Here is a 24224-nt window from a genome sequence, read left to right as displayed (position 1 = left end):
AAAAACAAGAAAAATTTTCAAAATTTTTAAATTTTATTTTTTTCTTTTTACGAATACCTCAATCATCCTATCAGTCCGAATTCCTTTGTTCTAGATTCTAATTCAAAACAGAAATAAAAATATCCTTATTATATTATTATCCTTGAGTATATTGACTCAAATTCAGATATAAAGCGTATATCTAGGGATATTTTTACATAATAGTGTACAATTGGGTTTCTCATTCAAAAATTCTTTTCCTTATGCCTTCTCTTTATTATATAAAAGATGATTGATGTATGTATGTAGTTTGTTTTATTTAAAATATTTTATAATTTGTATTTAAAAATTTTTCATAGATATATAATAGAAAAAATTACTATTAAGTTTCTGGCAATGATTTCTTCTCTCAGTTAACCCCTATGAAGACAATAAACAATAATTTTTTTTTTATAATTTTTCGTTATCATTATTATAATTTTATTTTTTATTTCTTTAAAAGAAACAATCTTTTGTTTGTAAACAAATTATTTGTGTATAATAAATTTTTAAAATCTGTTTCGGAAATGTCTGAAACACGATCCTATATAAGTAGTATTGACTTGATTTTTTACAGAATTATTGTCTCCAATTTCTCCGATGAGAGTAATGAATCAAATAAAGTAGTTTTAGGTACTTAAAAAATGTTAATCAACAAAAATAGTATATTTGGGGAATGTACAAGATTGGATGCAATTTTGAATGGAAAATTTTTAAAAATTCTCAAAAAGTTTTGTGAGAAACACGGGTCTTGTCGAATTGATTTTCAATAATAAATAAACACTCATCAAAACATAAAAGAGCTTCAGATTCGAAATCGTCTACTTTAGCGTCATAATTTATTTTAGATACTCGTAACACGGCAACCTAATCACAAGAATTGAAAAAATATCATTCTACTTTGATTGCTAATTTCACTTCCTTTACAAATTTTCTATAATTTTGTACTGAAATTTATATTTACGTGATTTTATTTTTAATCGTTATACAGGAATTATAAAAAGTACAGAGTGTTAGAAAAAATTTCATTCACTTTTTTACTTCATTCTAATTAATACAAATCCGTAAGTACAATGCAGTGATGTTGATGTTAGGTCAACTTTCTATTTAAAATTTATATGACATTCATTCAGGTTTTTTGTTTTTGGTGTTGTATTCATAAGTGTTATTATCTTCTACATGTATTTTTTTATTAACCCCAGTTGGGTTGAGTATAAATACATAATATTATATGGAAAGTAAAAAAATGAGAATAAGGGTTAAATGTCAAGGGAAAACTTATTATTTCTCATTCATTATACTTTTATAACACTGTATAAATTTTTTGTATTTGTTTCATTAGATTGTGTCATTTAAACTAATCCGTTGTTGGGGTTGCATACCAGAATACTTTCTCTATATTAATAAGAATATTATAAGTACATGCTAGCAGTACAGAGTACAAGTATGTATATAAAAATGTGTTTTTTTAAAAAAAAAAGGTCATTGATATTTTAATACTAGTATTTACTATATAGATTTTATTTGTACAAAGAATTAAAGGAGAAAATAAATAGATTTTTTATATGTAGTCAAAGATAATAAGAGGAAAAAAGAAGAAGACGTAGAAAAGAAATATAATTAGGAAGACAACAACGTGACAAACTATAAAGAAAACTGAATTAATGAATGGGAAGTAAGATGAGGATTTAAAAATGAAACAAATTAAATATAGAGGGAAATGAAATAGAATGAAGAAAGTTTTTGTATATTTTGATACTTTAGGGCGAATGTAAGGTTTAAAGAATCTTTTTTATTCAAAAATTTAAAAATTCTAAAGAAAAAAATTTCACATATTCACACAAAATTTATTTGTTTAGGGCATGTGATTGCACTTGCAAACGATTATAAAGCATTATTGTATAAAAATGAGTTTAAATGTTCTAAATTGAATACGATTTATGAAAAAAACTTAATTTAAATTGAAATTTTAATTGAAAAATAAACATTTTGTGTTTAATTCATTATTTTAGTTTTATTAAGAATTAAGAAATTTTCTGAATAAGAAAAGAACGATATGCAATCGTAATTTTATGTCTTTATAAATCAAAGAAGTATTTGTTAAAGCAAAAGTTTAATTACACAATGTAGGAAAGGTTTCTTATTCAATTGCTGTTAGGCCTGAAATTTTGTTAATGCTTTACATGAATTTTTGCTGTTATTAATTTATTTAATTACCTTCATAGTTTGTAAATCAATTAAAAATTATTAAATAAAATCTTAGTTAATCCATTCATTCATAATTTGTTTTACTTATTAGAATAATTTGAAAATATAATTAATTCCACCTTAATTATTATATTTATCATACTCATCTCTAAATACAAGGACTGTTTCTTTTTCCTTAACAATCTTTCGAATTTGAAAAATGCGATTTGAATTTGGGAGGAAAATTGTGGCAATCAACATTACTCTATTGCTCACGTTATAGAAGCCTTAAAAAAAGTGTGACTTTACTAATAAAAACCCCGAGAATTTTGTGTTATTTTAAAAAAATTTATTAATTATTTTATTCCGCATAGTCTGAAATTTATGCGTAAAATTCCTACTATATTCTGAATGATTTTATTTGTTTTAAATTTACTATGATTAATAACCTACATTGTCCTTTTCATTTCTAAATCAAATAACACATTTTTAATTAAATTACGAGAATTTCCAACATATTTTCATATTAGAAATTTAATTAACTTAAGTAATAGCGTCATACTAATTAAAATTTTTTACATTTTTTTTTAAATTAAATTACAAATAATTGTTTGTACTTGAATATAAAAAAAAATATTCATGAAACTCTTCAAAAATTTTAATATTTCTAAAAGTGTAAAAAATTAACTTACATTTAAATAAACCACTTAAGTAATAACATAAAAATGCTTAAAAAACATAAAAATTAAAATGAATTCAATTAAAATAATTACTTTTAAGAAAACTTAAATTTGATTTTGAAAATTTACTCTGTGTAAAGTAAATTAAATATTAAATAAAATACACTTACAAATTGGACGCAAATATACCCCCATTCTCGTATAAGCAAATTGTTAATTAACTGTCCTACATATAAGAGAAAATTATACACAAACAAAAAGCAATGTTATACCCACATACGCTCTTGATTTCATCAAAAAAAAAAAAAAAAAATAATGAAGGCGCCAAAACATTTATGAAAAAATCATTTTCCAAATTTTACAATTATTAACAAATTTACTCAACTCTCTTCATTCCTCTCCTCCCCTCCCTCCCTTTACCATTCACTGTAACCGTACTGTACCTATAAACCGAGTAAACTCTTATTGATTCATTAACGAAAATTGTACATAAATTAATTACTGTTATAATTTTCATTAAAGTTTAAACAAAAAAAAATTTAATTTTATTATGGCGCGTTCTTAATTTTTTTTTTCTTTTTTTAACAAATTTTACGTTCCAAAAAGCAACAAAATTTCAATTTTTTAAATTGTTTGTTTTCAGAAAATTTTCACTTTAAGTAAATAAAATGAGGAACTCTCCATTATAAAATTAAAATTTTTATTGTACATAACGTACATACTTACATATATAAAATGTTTTCTCCCAATGCTTTACAAAAATAATAATAAATTCACGACGGCGACTATATAGTACACTAGATTGGTGTAGAGTAGGTCGAATGGAAATCATTCTTCTATTTCATTCTTTTATATGTATACCAGAAAAAAAAAATTGTGTGCGTTTCTATGTGAACATTATACATAGAAAATACATTATGTATATTAAAAATTATATAAAATAATATGTAAAAATAATCAAAATAGAAAAAAAAAACCAGCAAGCTTTCATCTGATGAACTGAAATAAATTTTGATTTAAGTTTTCTAAATAATTTTGTATAAAGAAACCGAACCGACAGCAAGCATCTGCTTAAATCTAAATTTTCTAATCATAGTTCTTAATATAGTTTATTAAGAAAATCAGTATACCTATTTGCGTAAATATACAGGGTGTAATATCACAATGAAAATTTGAGATATAGAAATAAATTTAGTTCCATTCTCATTCTCTGTAAAACCTCTTTGCTAATCAAGTGAGAAGTGAGGTATTAGTATTACGTATACCGGGTTTTTCGAAAAGTATATAAAATTCATTCACAATTAAGCGACATTATTTTGAAAGATGACAAATTTACTCAGTCGACATCTTAAAATGACTTAATTGAGAGACTTAAATTTTACATGATTTAATTGAGAGAAAGTAAGAAAAATTCTATAGAAAAAAGAAGTAATCTAATTGTAAAAATGGCATATTTATTAATTTCAAGAAATAATATCGGAATATATCAATTTATTTCTAATTGAAATTCAATTCTAATTGAAAATTATTTTATTGCATCATGTAAGCAGGAAAGAAAATATTGCTTCATTATAAATGATTATTATAAGAGTTCACTACGAATCATTCAAGAAATTTAAACCCTTGGGTAAAAGCATGATTGTTAACAATATTATCATGTGTTTAAAAGCAATTTCCAACTATTCGAAAAATTTCAATAATAGTTCACTACCTCGAAAAATGTTTTCACATTAACAAACTAGTACCTACACTAAAATTAGCAAATAAAGAACTGTTAAAACAATCTCCAGGCGTAATTTTATTGAAATGCATTTTTATTCCCAAAACAGTCTGTATTTTTTTTTTGTTTACACAGCATACGAGTATATAAGCATAAATAAGTTCATTATATAAATATCTTATATAAGAACATACAAGAGTTAACAATGTTCACACGTCAGACTCCCTATGGATATCATAAATTTATCACACGTCTTCAATATGTTTTATTTTGTTATTTTTTCGCATAGATTTTACAATATATGGTAAAGTAAAGAGGACGCTGATTGTACAGATGTGAATTATTGTGAATGAATAAATTTTTTATTATTTTTTTTTTTGTTTTTTGGGAGATTTTTTTTGTATTTGACAGGTTTTCCATATTATATAAAAACAAACCAAATTATGGTGAATGTAAGCATAAATTTTATCTTGTTATATAGAAAAGAAAAACCAAAACGGAAAATTTGATGTAAGGAAAATTGTAAATTTATTCGTGTCCTAGTTACTAAAATCATTTCAACCAGATTATATTAGCGTTAATTATACATAAATGAATAATTTTTATGCTTTAAATATATTTATATACACATTATGCACAAGAACACATTCCGTGCCTAGATAATAATACGATAACATTGTATTTGAGCTAAAATAAAGTTTTTGTATAGCACAGATTTGTTTAATAGACACAACGACTGGCGGCTTATTTTAGGCAAATTTAATTTTATTCGTGTCTACTATTTATTGTGAATTTTTTAATTAGAAAAGTATTGAGTAAAAATTAAGTTATTTAAGACAGATTTGAAGCACAATTCTTCACTTTTCTTTACACAATATGCAGAAGAGAAGAATGAAAAATTTAATTTTTATGTAAAAAATATGTGGCCAAAAGGTAACGTTACTAAACAAATCTCTCCCATAATAAATATTTGTATTCTGTGCATTCGCTAATCCCATAATTCCAAAGTTGTTGTATTACAGTGGGGAGAGCTCTGCTCAAAAAATTTGATCACATTATTTTTCTATAGAAAAACAAACTACGATTTCAAAAATCTCGTTAAATTTACAAAAGTACTACTGAAACCTAATATGATTCTCTATCAATCAAGCATAAAATTAAATAATTCAATAAAAATATTAACCCATAAATTCCACAAACTAGTTTTAAGGTTTTTTCAAAAATGACTTCTATGTGACTTAATCAAACTCGAAACTCTTAATTCGTAATTATAGCTAGAATTTTCTTTTAGAATCTTTTTAATAACTGTTGCCAATTTAAATTATTAAATTATGAAACCTGCGAGATATTTTGAACACAAAATGAAAAACCGAACCAATTAGACACTATAAACGAATTGAAAATTATTATTATTACAGTTTTCTAAAACAAAGAAAATAATTATGTCCTTGGTTCATTGTATTTTTAAATAATATAAAATAAATAAATATTTATAATTTAAAATAAATCAATTTCAACTATACGTTTATAAAATATTTACGTTACCTTCACCAAATCACTAAACGTTTACATAAATATCTCATAGTTTTCATAGTTATCACTTTCACGTTTTTAAATGGACGTAGTGTGGACGTAATTGCCACCTAGTTGCTAACATAAAAAATTTACGTCATATTTTTTTATGTTTTTATGCTGTTCTCTTGTTTGTAGTATGTATGTGCCACAGCACAACCACCAAACTAAAAAATATTTAAAACAAAAGAGAAAAAAAAATATTTTAGCGCGATTTTTTTTAATTTTAATTTGTTTATTTGAATTTTTTTTTAATTTTTATTATAATTATCTTATGTGTTTGTAATTGTGTAAGTTTCAATTTTATAAATTCTTCTAATATGACCAGATAACTAATCGAATCAATTAGAAGAACATTAAAATTTGAAGGTTAAAATGATTTTTTTCTCTCTTTTTTTCGAGATTTTCATAGGTTTTAGCACTTTTACAAAAAAAAATTTAAATAAAAAAAGGTTTAATTAGTTCCACTCTGTCCGTTCCGTGTTCTTGTTTACAAAACTTCTACATACTTTAAATTCAGCAGAAAGCTGAAATTTTATACGCAAATAGATCTTTACTAGAGACTTATTTCCGTTGAATAAAATTTTTACCTACCCTACCCTCCCCTCCGCCCTTCTCTAAAAATTATAACCACTCAATGTCCTAAAAATCCCATTTTTGACCATTTTTTTGTAATTATTTTAGCACTTTTCAAACGGAAAAAAGTAGTTACTGGCTTCTTCTATCGTGGCTTAGCATAATTGAGCATGGAAATGACAAAATGGCCGTTAAAATTAACCGTTATCGAAAAATTAATTTTTTTCTAAAAGGTAAATTGCAAGAGTCTTAAATTTTTGGATACAATCATGCCATAAAAAAAAATAATTGTTTATCTTACTGACCCAATTAACCCTTAAATTCAATTATTTTGTTGGACCCCTTTTAAATTTTTTTTGTTGTATCCTAAATGTATGCAATCGTTTGAACTATTTTGTTATGTAAATGAAACATGTTTTTAACATCAGTATTTTCAGATGCTGAATGGAAAACTGCTACTTTACAAACCATTGGTTTAACCCAATTTTATTTCGTTTGTTTTTAGTATGCCAATTGAACTTAGTTCGCTAAACATATTGGAAATTCAAGTGAATAAAAATATTTTGCCAAAAATATGTAGGGTACAAATCGTCTTGTTTAATAAACAAATTAAAATTGAATGATTTTGTTGCTTTCTTCTATTTGAAATGAAAATCTCATAAAAAAGAAAAAAATTTTGATATTTTGTTTACATTCCAAAATTTACTAAAAAAAATAGAATTTTTTAAAAAAATATGAAACAAAATTTAAAAAATTTCCCTTTTTAAATAATTTATTATGTAATATTCTTTTTTTATATGTTATGGAACGGCGGTTTTTGCTTTCAAATCTTGTAGAAGGTTAAAAATTTTTAAAAGTTTATAAAAAATGATTTCTTGTTTATTTTATATACTTGATACTCAATTTTTTATACAATTTGATTTATTCATGCGTATATTTTATTAATCAGCGCAGAAGAAAACTTTCGTATATCTAGATTATCTTTAAATTAATTTCAATTTAAATTTAAATAAAAAAAAACTTTCAAGGTTAAAGAAGAATTTTTTAATTTTATTTTTTAATATGCAAATAAAGATATTCAAACAGGTAATTCAAGCAGTTTTAGAATATTTTATGATTAGAAGAAAAAAATTACTCTTTCCGGTTATCTTATATAGCTAATTATAGATTATTTAATATCTAAAGAGAGATAGATATTCTAAGAATTATAAAGATACGAAATAGGTCAATGATTTATTCCAAAATTTTTGGAAAAAAATTATAAGTTATATAGGAAGTTAATAAAGTTACTAAAAAAAATTATGTAGAAATAGAAATTTAGTACAGGAAAATTACGCCAACCAATTTCGAAATAATTAAACTGTGCGTTTATTTTTAATACGCTCTATTTAACCATATAAGTATGGTATGATATAATACTAGCCTTCAATCAATTAATATATATATGTTAATGTGTAAATGGTATAGGTGAATGATTAGTGAAACGAAACATGAAATTTATTTAGAAGTTGTTTTAATTCGAACTTATATTTAAATAAAAATTATGATAACACTAATGTATTTAAAAAATTCATTCTCAAAAATTTTACAAATACTTTAATAGATATTTTGTTGTAGCAGACAGAACCCAAATGAAATTAAAGTCAATGGATGAACTCAATGAATTTTATTCTAAAACTGTGAATGAACCACTAAATATACCACAATAAAAGAGTAAACAGAAATGGACTTCACTTATAGGTTGACTGTGTTGTGTTGTAGATTTATGGTTGTCTAATATTGAGAGAGAGACTACACCACGTTTAGATTGAAGCAAATCGTCTAAGCAAATTGATTGCTGAATAAAATAGTACTGTAATTTAAAATTAAATTATGTAATTCTTGTAAGGAATTTGTAATTCCTCACGAATTTTATACAATAATATTTTTACCGCCTTAAATATAAAAAATATTTTAAACCTTTCTATATATAAAAGAGATTTTGTATTGAAAAGGCTATGACGGCAGAAACGTTGTTCAGAAAGCAAAATGTAAACGAATGAACTCAAAAATTTTAATAATTAACACTAATTTCTCTATTAATCATACAGAATGTTGTATAATGTTTATTTAGGAGGATGCTACATCGTAATATTAATGTTATTTAAAAAGTCCTTTTGTAAGAACAAAAAAAATTTTTTTTTGCTGCTGTCTTCATTTGTTTTTTATGATATTCAGGGCTTTATTTTTTTTATCTTTTCATAGTTCTATGTGCAGAAATATCTATTTCTTATATATGTCAAGAATCTTCTTCAGACTTTTTACATAAAGACACACACACACTACATGGCTAATAAATTATTAATGTAAAAGTATATTTTATTACGTTTTACATAGTTTTTTAAGCATTCAGGAATCAAATAAGCTGACATATATTTTTTATATATGGGATTTTTATAATAGAAATTTTATAAAAAGCATTTTAAATTTGAAATGATAAGAAATTACTAGAAAATTCTAGTATAAGTATTTTATTTTAAAAATTTAATTAAAATGTCCGGATTCAATGATTTTTATATAAAAAAAATAATTATGAGAAATAGTAAAAGAACACCTTTACATATTAAAATGTTAATTTGATCGAACCAATATGCAATATATAACAGATTTATTAGGAAATATAAATAGCAAATGCATATTATATAGAGTTCATATAATTTATTAATTAATAATTTAAAATAAATCAAAGAATGTTGTAAAAATCATAATTCCAATTTCCAATTGTACTCAACAATACACTCACATATATGAGGACAAAAGAAAACTACTAAAATTTACATCTAACCATCCCAAATTATAAATTTGAATTAACATTGTTTTGTTTTTGTTGAAATTTTGTTGCTAATAAAATGTTTGTAAACTTTTCAATTATGTTGAGTTAAAATATCCACTTTCTCTTTTAACGTGTTTAAAATCTCTTTAAGTTTTTCATTACTACACTACACTACAATATAATGCTTATATGCAAAGAGAATATAAATTTTTTTTTCAAAGTCAAGATTATTGTTCCTTATACTTCCGTTCTAATATTTATTATGCTGCCCTTAAGCTGTGATTATTTTTATAAATATATAATTATAAATTTCTTTCTTTAAATACTTATTAAATTAAAAGTAAAAAAAAAAAAATATTTAATTTCTCTGTTTTTGTTATATATACTTTGTATATATGTATATATATATAAAATATTATGAGCATAAAGGACATCAAGATCAACCTATATTTTAAAACAATAAATCTTTGAATCTATTCTTTTTACTATGATTGTAGCATGTATACATATATATATGAATATATTTACAAGAACATATTAAAATATTTAAAACAATAGAATATAATAATGAAAGCCCCTGGACTACATACATAATTTTTATTTTTAGCATAATTATCTCTATATAACACATATTATAACTGTTATACATAATGTTTTTTATATATAGAATTCTTACTTTTTTTATTGTTTGGTAATTATATTCTTGAAAGGTATAAGAAAAAAAATTATAATATTAATGAATAGTATATATGTATATATAAATGATAAAATATAGGTATATAAATACAAAAAAAAAATATCCTTTTTACCTCAATTCTCTTTCTATATATTCCACGTATAATTTCTCAAGTATTTTAGATTTAAAATTCAAAAATTTCTACTTCGTTTCTCGAAAATATTTTAATATGCACCAAAAAGTTTTTTTAAAAGTATACGGAGGGCTCTCCCTATACCGTTTTCTAATATTTTTTTTTTCTTCCTTGTTCTTTTATATCTTATTGTTTAAGTAATATTATAAGTATGTAAAAATAGGTTTTTGTATAATATGGAATAAAAATTAAGTGCACACATACAATTTTAAATACAACAGCACAGTGTAGAGTATATTATACAACTGCAGTTAATAGTTAATATTAAAAATTTACTGTAGAAATATGCACACAGATATATGCGGAATAAAATGTAACTACTTATATGGTAAATTCGGAATTGTGCCTCAAAGTATTAAAACAAAAAATATTGATAGTTACATATTGTGCAATTCGATGATCGCCACTAATTTCCAATAATATGCAAGACAAATTTGAATGTTAGCTTATAACTCATACAGTTGCACAACAATTTCGATAAAAGCTGTGTGCAGTATCAGTGTATAATCGATTAAAATTTAACTAAATTCATTACCGTACCCTCACGTAAAATATATGATTATAAAAAACATTATATCGTCCATTAATTGCATTAAGTCAGATTTTTGTCTGATCTTGAAAATCCGGTTTGGATTATTAATTATATAGTCGAATTTCTTAACAGTAGGGTACTAAAACAGATGCGGTACATAAATACTATGAGTTCGTGTGAATAGAATTTTTTATTGGTTCGAATTCTTATTACCATAATTTAAGAAAAAATATTTGAGCTGGAGCTATAAATACCATGATAATTACCGCACCGATATATTTGAAAGATATTAAAATTTCTCGTAAAAGCTGTAGGCGTTCCCTTTTTCTAATAAACTAAAGGGTCTGAATTAAATCCCCTAGAAATAGGCTCATTTGTTTTATATTTTCATATAATATTACTGTGCCTATATACGTGTACAACTTATACTCATCAAAAGTGCCTGAAATATAATTTGTTTATTAATATATTGCATTATAGCTTAAGTATATAAGAATTTTATATATAAAATGTATAGTTTAGTATAAAATTTTTTTCTTCTTTACTCTTTTTTTGTTTTTCTTTTTTATTAAAATTTAAAACGAAAGAAAAAACACACCAAAACTAGGTCTTCTTTTTTAAGATTTGTACAATAAAAAGCATATATACACTACCATAATGTACTAAGTAGTCATAATATACTTGTCCTATTTATAAAACTTCCCTTAATAATTATTGCATAACAAACATACACACATATTCTATAGATGTGTGTGTGTGTGTGTTAACATAATATAGAAAATTATAATAATTTCACTTAAATGTAAAAAAAAAAACAAGATTAGATGTATAATTTTAGTTTAAAAAAAAAAGGCCCTTATTCACACAAAAATGCACACACTTATACACTTATTCTTTAAGTAAGTAATTTTTATACTTTTATATAAAAAAATTCCTTATTTTTTAGTCCTATTTAGCAAAGATAATAACGTTATCCTTAAAGATTCTTATTAAATATTTCTTTGCATTTTAGTTTTTTAATTATGTGATTTTCACTTATATTTTTTGCAATTTAATAAAAAATTTTTATTAAATTTTTTTTTTTACTATTTGGGTTTCTCATTCAGTTTTTGGTTTAAAAATTTCGTTGGTTTCTTTTTTTTTTTTTGTATATAAACTATATAATAGTGTGTACTTGTAAAAATATATTTTCTAAGATCTTAAAAATATTCACTTCTTAACACATTATTCAACTTAAAAAATATTATGAAAAAAATAATGAAAATTATATTGAATTAAAAAAATTTTTAAATTACTGACAATTTATTTTAAAATTTGAGATTTATTTCTCTATACAAGAAATTTAGGTATTTAGAATAACAATTAATCATTGACCTAAAGCTCCGCTTTTATAAGAAATAGAAGTTCATATGAAACGACCATAATTAGATTCCAATGATTGGTAATTTTCAGACAGAAAAATGTAATTGAAACTCTTACAATTGAGAAATTGAAATAAATTACAAATGAGAAAAATTTGAAAAATTCATTATTCAATACTATCATGAGTCCGATTATAAGGGGAAGAGTTGAAATGGTCAATAGAGAGATTTTAAAAATAATAATTTAAAATGTCTGTATTAATTAAATTGAGGAATTCTAAAGAGAAAATTAGTAGTTTTAACAAAATGTAAGAGAAAAATATACAAATATTTTATTCTATTATAAAATCTTTAAATATTTTTACTTCAGCGTGGTGAGAATTAAATATGGTGAAGGTGTTGATATTTTGTAAAAAATTGCACACAAATTTATTTTTAAATAATATTTTTCATAATATTAGTTTAATAATGTGTTAAGAAAAACAAACAATAATCTATAATTCCAAAAAAAAAAAAACAAAAATTCTTTATTATCCTTAAAAAAGGATATTCACAATTTCACACTTAATAATATTCATTATGAATTTATAATATTTATGCATTTTCTTTAATATTTTAAATTGTAAAAGATTGTTGAAATCACAAAAAAAAACTACCACAATCAATCACAGTAGTTTTATTATCACAAACCTATCCTTATACAAATTATTTTATATTTAAAAAAAATTCAAATTTTTAAAAATTGTTTTAATAATTTTTTATTTTTTGTTTCTTCCTCTTCTATTATTATTTTTTTATACGATATATAGGACATCATTATTCATCGTCACCAGTTTGGTGTATGCTATGATATTAATAGTTGTATGCATCGCTTTTGTGATAAGTGACGTCACTACACATCGATTGCCTATCCTATATTATGAAGCATTCTTTACATACTTATATGGGGCCAGTATCCTGTTTTTACTTTACGTATTCTGTTTCTTATTACAGGGTAAGTATATGATTTTAAATAAATAAATATACCTTTAATATTATATGACTAAAATTATTATATTTTAAAAGAATATTATACATAAAAATTGTAATATTTTTTATTTTCAAATCTTATCTATTTTTGTTATACTTGTAATATTGTCTGGTTGCTTTTAGGTATAAAATTAAGTTTATTCAACCGAAATTATATTTTGAAATTTTATATTTCTTTTCCTATATATATAAGAATTTTAAATTTTAATATTATATACTTATTATGTATTACAATATACTATGTATATGTATAAAAGTTATAAATATATGGTTTGATTTTAAAAGTAACCCCAGACAGCATTAAATGTAAATTAAATATGAAAAGTGCAATGTAAATTATTTGAAATGTTATAGTACTTTATGAATGAACTGTTATAAGTTTTGTATTATAGCTACTCTAGCATAATTTCGTTCAACAAAATTTGAACATCAATTCAATAAATATTATATTATCAATTCAATAATACATATGTACATACATACGTACAAATTCATGTTCTTAATAAAACGTAATTCAAAATTTCAATCAAATTTTTAATTTTAGACACTTGTATTAGTCAACATTTTGAAAATATGAAATATAGTATAATAATTTGAGTTCTATTGAAATTTAAGATGAATTTGAAGATTTAAGATGAAATTTAAAATCTTGTTTCACTAGTTACTTTGACATCATAGAGCAAATAGCTCCTTGCTTTATATTTTGCATCATATATTGAAAATAAAATTTAATCTAGTAAAATTATAAATTCAAATTAGATTTTTAATTTAATTTATTAAATTGTATAAAAAAATTATGAGATTTTAAATATTTGCATAAGCATAAGCAAAATTATGCTACCTGGGACAAATATTATAAGAACAAAATTGTAAATATAGAATTAATGTTCAAATCTGTAAATATGCACACATATAAACACATACATATATTATGTATAATATTCTTATAAAATATGAAAGTCTGTTTAAGTTATAAGATCTAGAAAAGAAAATGAAAATACATTAACGGATTATAATGTACACATCCTGGCTCTTAAAATTATAAGCCATTTTAATGCAAGGTTTTTGTTTTTTTTTTTTGTTATTTCTGCCTCCATTACTCTTTTGGGGGATGGATGAAGTGAATAAAAATAAAAGTAGAAATTTTTGCTCTACTTTCCAAATGTGTTCATATACACATTATATGCTCTTATATACTCATATATATATATTTACATTCCCATTTTTTTTTGTTTTCAACTTCTTTCCTTTTTAAAAATAAAAGTTTTATGTGTACTTTAATCATTGATGGTATTATAATGTAAGACATTATGTTATAAATACAAGTATATTTGCATATACTGAACACATATGCATTATATACATACAATATTATTCGCAAATGTATTCACATAGGTACTACAAATCTCCTAACATATTCTTTTAAAATTATTTCTTTTCATTTAACATTTTATTTTTTCATATATTTTACACAATCCAATTCTATATCGTCATCATAATCATCATCAATCACCATCAATCATCATTAATGTTATATAATCATTTTTGTTCAACAACGACAACTACCTGTTTATCAACCTGTTTGTAACTACAAAAAAAAAATAAAAACATATATCAATCCCGTTACATATTTGTTTTTATACCGTTTTGTAATTTTATATTTTTGTTTTTTGTTTTTGTTCTGTTCTTTTTGCATTGCATATATTAATGTATACAGAGAGCAGTTGCTGTAATGGAAGTAGTAAACCAAAACCACCACCAAAACAGAAAAAAGAGAAAAAACAGAAATCAAAGAAAGGCGAACAAGAATCAAAGGATGGTGGTAAAGGTGGCTCAACAAAAGATTCAGGAAAAAGTGGAAAACATAGTCCATTCCAGGTAAAAATAAAAAACAAAATAATTAATGAAGAGTTGTAATTTAAATTTATATATACATATATATTTTGTTATATTCTTTATCATATGTATATATGTGCTCATATACATACATACATTCCATTTGTACGTAAGGCGTAAAGAAAAAAAAAAAACAGTAGGTATTAGAACAATTTTATGGCATAATGGCTAATATGTAGAAAAATACAGGAAGACGTTGAAATAACTAGGATTTTGTCCCATTCATTTTCGTTTTTAATTTTTCAAACAAAATATTTTCTTTTTCTTCTTTAATTAAACCATTTTGTTTTTTTTTTTTGTAATATCTCTTCTATAATACATTATAAAGGTGAATGTTCACAAATTTACATACTATATATACATATGAATGCTTACATTGCATATAGATTTCACATTCTATTCTTTATAAAGCAAATAATACATTAAGATAAATTTCCTAAGCCACATTATTTTTTTTTAATATTAAAATGCTTTTATAAAATTTTTTGGTTACAATAACCTTCCTATATTTTATTTTTTTTAATTTAAAAAATTTTTTAATACTTTGTTAATATTTTGCATTATTTTGGATATTTCATTTTGCTTTAGAACCAAAATTTTAGCTTCAATTTACATACATAGTTTAAATTTAACGTTAATATCGTAAAATTGCTTCGTATCGATTCATATGTCTAAAAATACTCATACTTTTTCTATAGCAAAATTAAGACAAAGCTGTTGATTTCGATAAATATTAAAGTTGTTGCAATTATAATACAATATAAAGTGTATAATAGTAATAGAGTCTATAACTAAGAACAATAGAAATGCTATTCTATAGCTTTAGTAGTCTACAAACAATCCGATCCGATCGCGCTCTTTTAAATTTTCTTAATAGAACGCATTTGTTTTTACATTTTATTTTTCAATGTTGGTCTTACCAATACCAATCTTATATTTTTATAGTTTTCAATCAATTTGCAATAGATTTTTTCCAGAGTTCACTGGGAATTCATCTGTAACGAGAACTTTATGTAATAATATTTTATTTTTAATAAAAATAGAAATAAAAATAATTTTACGATATTAAAATTAATTACATGTATAAAAAAAAAAATTTATTATTAGGTATCCATGTTACACTTGTAGTAGCCCAAAAAAAAGACACCAAAATTTTAAAAGTTTATTCACGTTAAAATTTCGTAACCTTATAGCGCAAAAATTCAATTCTTATATAATGTTATGCCAGAGCTAAGCAAACCATAAGCATTATGCTAATTTGCCAATTTTTTTTTTTTATGAATTCTTTAATTAATTTTTTATCTTTCTACTATCGCTTACATTTTATAAAATTTATAATTAATTTAACATTTATAGATGTATACGTTAGCACTTATATAATAAAGAAATTGAAAAAGCAAAAATTTCTATAATCGCTTATAAATTCATTTAAAATTTTTTTTTGTAGCTATGTAACTGTACAAATATAGCCTTCTTTCTATCTCTATTATACAGAGCCGTCTTAAATTTTCACTTACTTATTTTACTCATTTAAATTTTAAATAATTTATGCTATTTATTTTTGTTAGAAATTTCACTATTTAAATCTTAAATTATTTTGGTTATTAAGAAACTCGCGCTTTTAATTAATATTAATTTAAATTTAATATTTAGTATTTTAATGGCTGCATTTTAATTATTTATTAATCAAAATTTAATTAATTATGTGATATTTAAAAGATTTAGAAATAGTGAAATTTCTGAATTAACCCCCTCGTACATAATAAGTTTTACATGATATCACAATTATTCGTTTTTAAATACTCGAATTGATGAGTAGGATACCAATCTCTGTACCGACCTCTGCTATTTTCGATGTTTTCCACCAGAACGCTTGCGATTCATTGAAATTTTTTGTTAGCCAATTTAAAATTGCTGCTAAATTGTGCGACTGCACATATTATCAAAAAAATATATGATATTCATTTTTTGCCGAAAATTGTGCGAGAGGGTTAAAAAAAAATTTTTAAATTATGTAATTTTTTTAAAACTTGCTTTCTTTTTCTATTTATAAATTGTTATATAATAAAATTCTAATTTTTTAATTTTTCATATTCTTAAATAATTTATTTTTTTTTCTACATTTATTTATTATTTTAATTGTATTAATATTATAATAATTAATATATAAATTTAAATAAACAAAAATCAATTTTATTTTAATTTTGTATAAATGTGTAACATCATTTTAACCAACACACACATACAAAAAACAAAACAAATCTAAAAAAAAATAATAAAAATATCAAAACAATACCTGCAACATGCAATTAAAAACAATAAAAAAATTAATATTAGGAGAAGTTCCCAAAAAAGAAACGTGATTTATACCGGGAACAATTACTGTCACTAAATCAGGTATGATAACTGTATCGGAAACTAACAAAATACTTTTTTTTCCACAATATTTAAAATTAACGTAATTATATCGTAAATTATAAATATTAATTAACAATACTAATTATAATTATTGAATATTTAAGTAATTACAAAAATATAATTAAATATTTTTTTTTTATTTTAAATTTATATTATTTTTAATTATAGTAGTTTTACGGTAACACAAATAAAGTTTTGGTATCAATATTTTTTTACACTTAACAATATTTTTGAAATGATTAACTAACAATACACTTAAAATTACTAATGCATATATTTGAATTAATTGTATTTGAGTGCAACATAAAATGAGTATGTGTGTGTATATATGTAGCATAATTTTTGTTTGAATATAATTTATTGATTATGTAATATGTAATATTACAATGGAAATTCTTAAAGAACCTACCTAAGTATAGTAATATCGTAAAAAAATTAAATATTAAAAATTCCTATCATAAACATTTTTAAATCGATACATTTATTTGTTCTTGTTTATAATAAAATTTTCTAAACTGTTCAAATATTCTTAAATGTATATCACGTAAATTAATTTTCAAATCTTCAAGAGTTCGGGTAATTCGGGTAAATTATTTAACATTATAATACCTGCCTAATATCTCAAACTTTTAATGTAATACCCAACATTTTTTGAAAATTATTTCACTAATTGTAATCATTGAAAAGTCCATTCCCTTTTTGGTACTTAATTCTTGATTTAGTTGAATTTCACGATTTTATCGTAAAATTATAAGGATAAGGATATTTTAATCTCTTTTGTAAATAGCTGTATACATAATATAATATTTTTTGTCTACTTATTGTAAAAATTTTGTTTGTTTTCTTTTTTTAAATAATAAAATGATTTTTATAGGAATGGTTCGACCAGTATTTGGTTGTAAGTGGAATGTCTTTAAAAATAAGCTTTCGTATTCAATTTCTAAATTTTTATTTTTTGCATAAATTTTCTATCTGAATTTTTTTTTAATTTTAAACTTTAATTTCGAAATACATATTTAATTTTATTAAATATTGCATGTTGTATAAAACACGTACATATATATACCATACATATAATTTCAATCTGATTTTGAGGTATTTTCACCAAACACGATCAACTTTTTTTCGTCAAATACATTTATCGTAAATTTTAATATCATTTATTTTACACATTATGGAAGAATTTATTGGTCATACAGTAGGGGAATTCATTAACTAATTTAAGTTTAAGTCCAATATTTTATGTACATTATTTAATAAAAATGTTTTTTGAAAGCATTATAGATGGTCAAGATTAAGATTGAAAATATTAGACCAAATAAATTTAATATTTTTTATACCAACAAACAACAAAATATTTTCTATTGGAAATTGTCCAAACTAATTTTAATAAACCTTCAATATTATTTATTGCATATGTTTAGGATGGAATAAAAAAATAGAATTAAAAAAATTTTACTTAACAAACCTATTTGAATTTTTTTCTTAATTTTATTATAAATTGAAGTACATAATATACATTGGAATAATTTTTGATTTTACGTCTATGAGCTATTATAAGTACTTTATTAGAAATAATATTGTTTACTTCATTGATTCCCAAGTAAAATGCTAATTAATAAATATCATAGAAGTTGCCGACAGCATTTATATACCGTAAAAATTATGAACACTAACATACACTAGGATTTTGCATACGGTCAGGATGGTGAAAATTTTTGAATTTTCTTTAAGAGAATCAAAATGTCATTCTCAAAAATGTTGAAAAAAAATGTTAGCATTGACTTAACGTAAATAATATTGAAATTATTTAAAAAATGCATTTGAACTGAATGAAATTTTAAAAGGATCAATATAATAAAAATATTAATAAGAGTGATGGATTAATTAAATTGCATGTTGTGAATAACAATCAGGTTTTGACTTTGTATTGGCCTTTACTAAATATGTATGTATATACATAAGTATGTATAACGTTTTCGTAGTAGGTTGACATTACAGAAATAATAATAATATTGGGAGCTTTTAATATTTGATAGATCTAAATAGAAATAAAAACTTGAATTGCAGGATACTCAGGTAGAAGCTGAAGCTGCAGTCACCCCGAAAAATATTCGAAAACGCAAAACGACTCAAGATGATCATACAACTGGCAGTTTCTTTTTACGGGTTGGTGCAATTGGTAATTTCACATGATATAATGGAAATGAATCCTAATTAAGCTTTTTCCAATTTTTCAAAATTTAGCTTTTGGATTGGGCTCAATGATTTATGTTGGATTAGAATTTGGTTCATTCTTCGAAATACCATTTACATCTAAGTGCCATTTCATATTAAACGGAGTCAACCCTCTCTTGCAAATGGTTTTTATTTTTATGCAAATGTACTTCATTTTCATGAATGCAAGAGTAAGAATTTGTTTTTGGAAAAATTGTAAATATTATTTTTATAATTATATAAATTGTAGCTTAATATTCATCGCTTTAAACTATTAGCTCGTTTTGGACTAATGCATGTTGTTGCGACAAATCTGTGCGTTTGGGTACGTACATTAGTCAAAGAATCGTTACACGAAATTACAATTTATCATCAAAGAAACAATCCATCCGATGACAACTCACCGATATTACGATCAATTCGCCGTCATGCCTTGCGTCACGCAGGCGAAGTTATGAAAACTCACATTGGACCAAATGCTGAATTTGAAGTTTTTGATTCAGAATCATTAGACAATGATAAAACCAATGAAGATGGAATATTATCAAGAATAGTTAAAACAACTGCCGATACAATTGCACCTATTTTAGCTCAAGGAAATAATGATATTACAACACGTCGTTATGATACCACAACTACAAGCACAGCAATGCCAACAACAACATCAACTACTGAGTATTCGATACCAAGCACAACTATGATACAGAAAATCAAGAAATTTATCTCATCAACAACAATGGCTTCTACAATGTTACCATCAACAACAACTACTACCACGACAACAACAACAACTACTGAAGCACCAATAAGTGCTGAAACAACAACTGGTGATCGTCTATCAAACCCTATAAGTGGCTTATCCTCATTCATTTCAAGTTTCGGTTCATCAACACCATCTGATGTCAGCACCACCACAACCGAAGGTTTTGTATTAAATAACTTATTCGGTAATATGGAAAATTCATTCCAAACCTATTCACGTTTGTCACATGACGAAACTGGTTTAGAAGAATATGAAAATTTCGATAATATTTATCCAGCTGCATTAACTTCCAATATTGGTGTTATTAATTCAACTGCATGTGGTCGTATTGATATAATGGGAACAATTGTTTACGATTCTGCTCCATACTTGTATCCATTCATCATTGAATATTCCTTAATTGGTGCTGTTGTATTATATGTTATGTGGAGACACATTGGCAGATATCCCAGATATATGAATGAAGAAGACTTAGAACATAGATTGGAAGTCATGCTATCACGAAGAGCTGTTGCAATGGCCCAACAAGCTAGAACTGGACGTGTTGATTGTGTTGGATCATCAAAAGGATTATTCTTTGGTTTATTGCTACTAGTTGGCTCAATGATTTGTTTAATTCTATTCTTTGTTCTGGTGCGCCATGCGAAATTTGAACTTCTAGCAATTTATCTAGCTGATGTTAGTCATTGCACAGTAATGGGATTTGCTATTTTAGCAATCATAATCGGTTTTATAAGGTAATTAATATTGCAAAATTTTTTGTGTTATCATATTAATGTGAAAATTTTTTATTTTTTTTTTTTTGTTGCAGGGTTAAAAATTTGAAATTCCGTTGCGAAGAACAAAGTAGCTTGAATGATATTTTATTAAGAATTTCTGCATTTGGATTATTCGTTTACTCAGTATTTAGTGTTATTGCTGGTTCCCTTAAATTCCTTGAAAGTGAACCAAATCTTCTAGTCATGGCAACTGGTATTGTTGCAGTTGTACAAGTCATATTACAATTATTATTCATTGCTGATGTATCTCGTCGTCGTGTACATTTACCAGAACATGATCGTAGTAAACCAGGACGACAAATTGTAACATTTTTATTAATTTGTAATGTATCAATGTTTGCAATTTATACATTTGAGGCACAAAGAGTAGCTTTGAATACCGTAAGTATCGCATATTTAACATAAAAATAAATAAAAATTACAGGACATAATGAAAGGATTCGATTAAGTACTGCGGTAATTACTGTATTTTTAAACAAAAAACTATTTCGAAATAGCAGAAACACGAATATATTTAACGCTATGTAATATAATGCTTTAAAAAATTATAATCAAAATTGTAGTGCTATTATTATAATAAATATTATTAATCCAGTATTTTATGATTAAATGCTATAACTAGTATGTAAAGCTTTACTTAAATTTTCTATTTTCTTTTGATATGCAAATATAAAATAAAAAACTTACAATTATTATAATGGCTATATTCTATTATATATATTGTTGTACATTTAATATAATTCAAAGATCGCATTTCCATATACAAACCACTAAGAATTATTCTATATGCTTTAATTTTATAATATGAAAATAATTAATCTCAATAAATTTTTTTAACTTTTTTTTGGAAAATATTTGTACATTTTGCTGCGGAGATATAAAGTTTTATTTTGCCTAAAACATTTTGCAGACTGTACTACAATTAATTTAAATAAATAATATCAAAATATAGATTATTAATATATCATAACCTGTTTTTTAGGTACAACTTGAATTTTATGGTTTTGTACCATGGTCAATAATTCAGCGTGTCACTTTACCATTATGCATTTTCCATCGTTTCCATAGTGCTGTTACACTAGCTGAAATTTGGAAAACAACATACAAAGCCCGTTTAGAATAAACAATTTAAACAAGAAAGCAAGAAAACAGTAACATCAAAACAACCATCAACAGTAACAACATTTTAACAAAGTAGAAAAATGAATTGAATAGCAAACAAGAAAATATTTTAACACCAACCAAAAAATCAAATAATACAAGAACAAGAAATATTAACAAAAATAAAATTGAATAAAAAATATGATGAAAGAAATATTAAAAATATCATAAATTAAAATATGTAGCAAACGTCACTCTCAATATATATTAAAAAAGAAAAGAATATTACTTAAAATCTACCGTAAACTTTACAAAACTTTAATATTAATGAAATTAAAAATTTAAAAAATTAATTAATGAGCTAATTAACAAAACAAAACAAAAAATAAAAAATTTTTAAAAATTAAATACGAAATTTAGAGAATAGGTTATAATAGAATGCAACAAAGATTTTTATATTTTTTTTCCTGTTTTATTATAATTTTTTTTCAGTTTTTAATATTTTTGTTAAGTCAGATCTAGACCAAAATTATATATACCTATATATATATATATGCAATAACAGTGGGTTCCAAAGAAATGATTTAAATTATTAAACAATATTATAATAAAATTATTAAAAATAGTAATTATATATAAAATAGTAAGTGGAGATAGAAAAATGATGCAAAAACAGTAAAGCAAATAAGATTATTATGATAATGGGTAGATAAAAAAAAGCTTAAAAATATTTTGATTTTAAAGGAAGAAAAATTGTAAAAAATAAAATTAAAAATAAATTGCAAAAAATATTTAATAAAATACTAAATAGAAAGTAATAAAATAGAAATAAAATGAAGAAAAGAACGTTACCAGTGTAAGAGAAAAATTATTAGAAATTTCAGATTAAATAATTAATTATAATATTTATGAAAGCAAAATACAAAAAAAAAAAATAGTTAAGAATTTGAGAATTGCATTAAAATTATTATGAATAATAAAAGAAAGTAATCAATTTATTTAATTTTTATTATTTAACAAACTTTTTTGTTTATTTTTATTTTTTGCCTTTGTTTTAGTTTAGAAAATATCCTGTTTTTTTTCATTCTATTTAAATTAATTAATTACTAAGATTTTATACATTTTAACCCATTTTAATATTAAAAAAAAATTTAGCATTTAATGTAATATGTAATTAATTATATATAAATTTATGCTATATATATATATATATAAATATGTTAATAAAAAGTGAAGAATTTGTAAGAAAATTAAATAAAGTTTAATTTTTTCTTTTAAATATTTTGGTTTTCATATTTTGGTTTTTGATTTTTGTTTAAACATTGTTCTTTTTTTAAGTTGTTAAATGAAATACAATGCAATTATTATAAACCATATGTATATTTATGACATTTTAACAATTTTCGATAATTATTATAAAATTATTGATAATTATTTTTTTTTATCATGTATTTAAGAGAAATGAGCAAGAAAATGTCAATAACAATTAATATTCCCAGTTTTCTAAAAAATTTTAATTTCAAAATTTTACAACTTTGCAAAATATATTCCTTTATGATCAAATCAAATTGGTCTAAATCTACATATATAAAGGCCGTTTCCCAGTACAGATTTAAATTTGTAGATTTGTAATGTTAATTACTATAATGTAATGCGAAAATGGCTAAATTGCAAATAATTACCATTTGCAAATT

General features: G+C 23.2%; 1 protein-coding gene across 6 annotated transcripts in view; it reads left to right on the top strand.

The window, feature by feature from the left end:
• The window catches only part of LOC129605300 (proton channel OtopLc), a 147026-nt gene extending 123293 nt beyond the window's left edge, over positions 1–23733 (top strand). For 3 of the 6 annotated variants that reach the window (XM_055514972.1, XM_055514970.1, XM_055514969.1), the window contains 7 exons: positions 13137–13321; positions 15074–15234; positions 19741–19852; positions 19918–20078; positions 20138–21387; positions 21462–21810; positions 22412–23733. In XM_055514972.1, the coding sequence (XP_055370947.1) occupies positions 13137–13321; positions 15074–15234; positions 19741–19852; positions 19918–20078; positions 20138–21387; positions 21462–21810; positions 22412–22552 (2359 nt within the window). In that variant the 3' untranslated portion in view covers positions 22553–23733. The remainder of the gene's footprint in view (positions 1–13136; positions 13322–15073; positions 15235–19740; positions 19853–19917; positions 20079–20137; positions 21388–21461; positions 21811–22411) is intronic. The other 3 variants (XM_055514974.1, XM_055514973.1, XM_055514971.1) reach the window with 2 other exon arrangements.
• The last annotated feature ends 491 nt before the right edge of the window (positions 23734–24224 follow it).

This window comes from Condylostylus longicornis, unplaced genomic scaffold (assembly GCF_029603195.1).
Source record: "Condylostylus longicornis isolate FDR11 unplaced genomic scaffold, ASM2960319v2 ptg000013l, whole genome shotgun sequence".
Taxonomy (NCBI): Eukaryota; Metazoa; Arthropoda; class Insecta; order Diptera; family Dolichopodidae; genus Condylostylus; species Condylostylus longicornis.
This window is presented reverse-complemented; position numbering and strand designations above follow the sequence as displayed.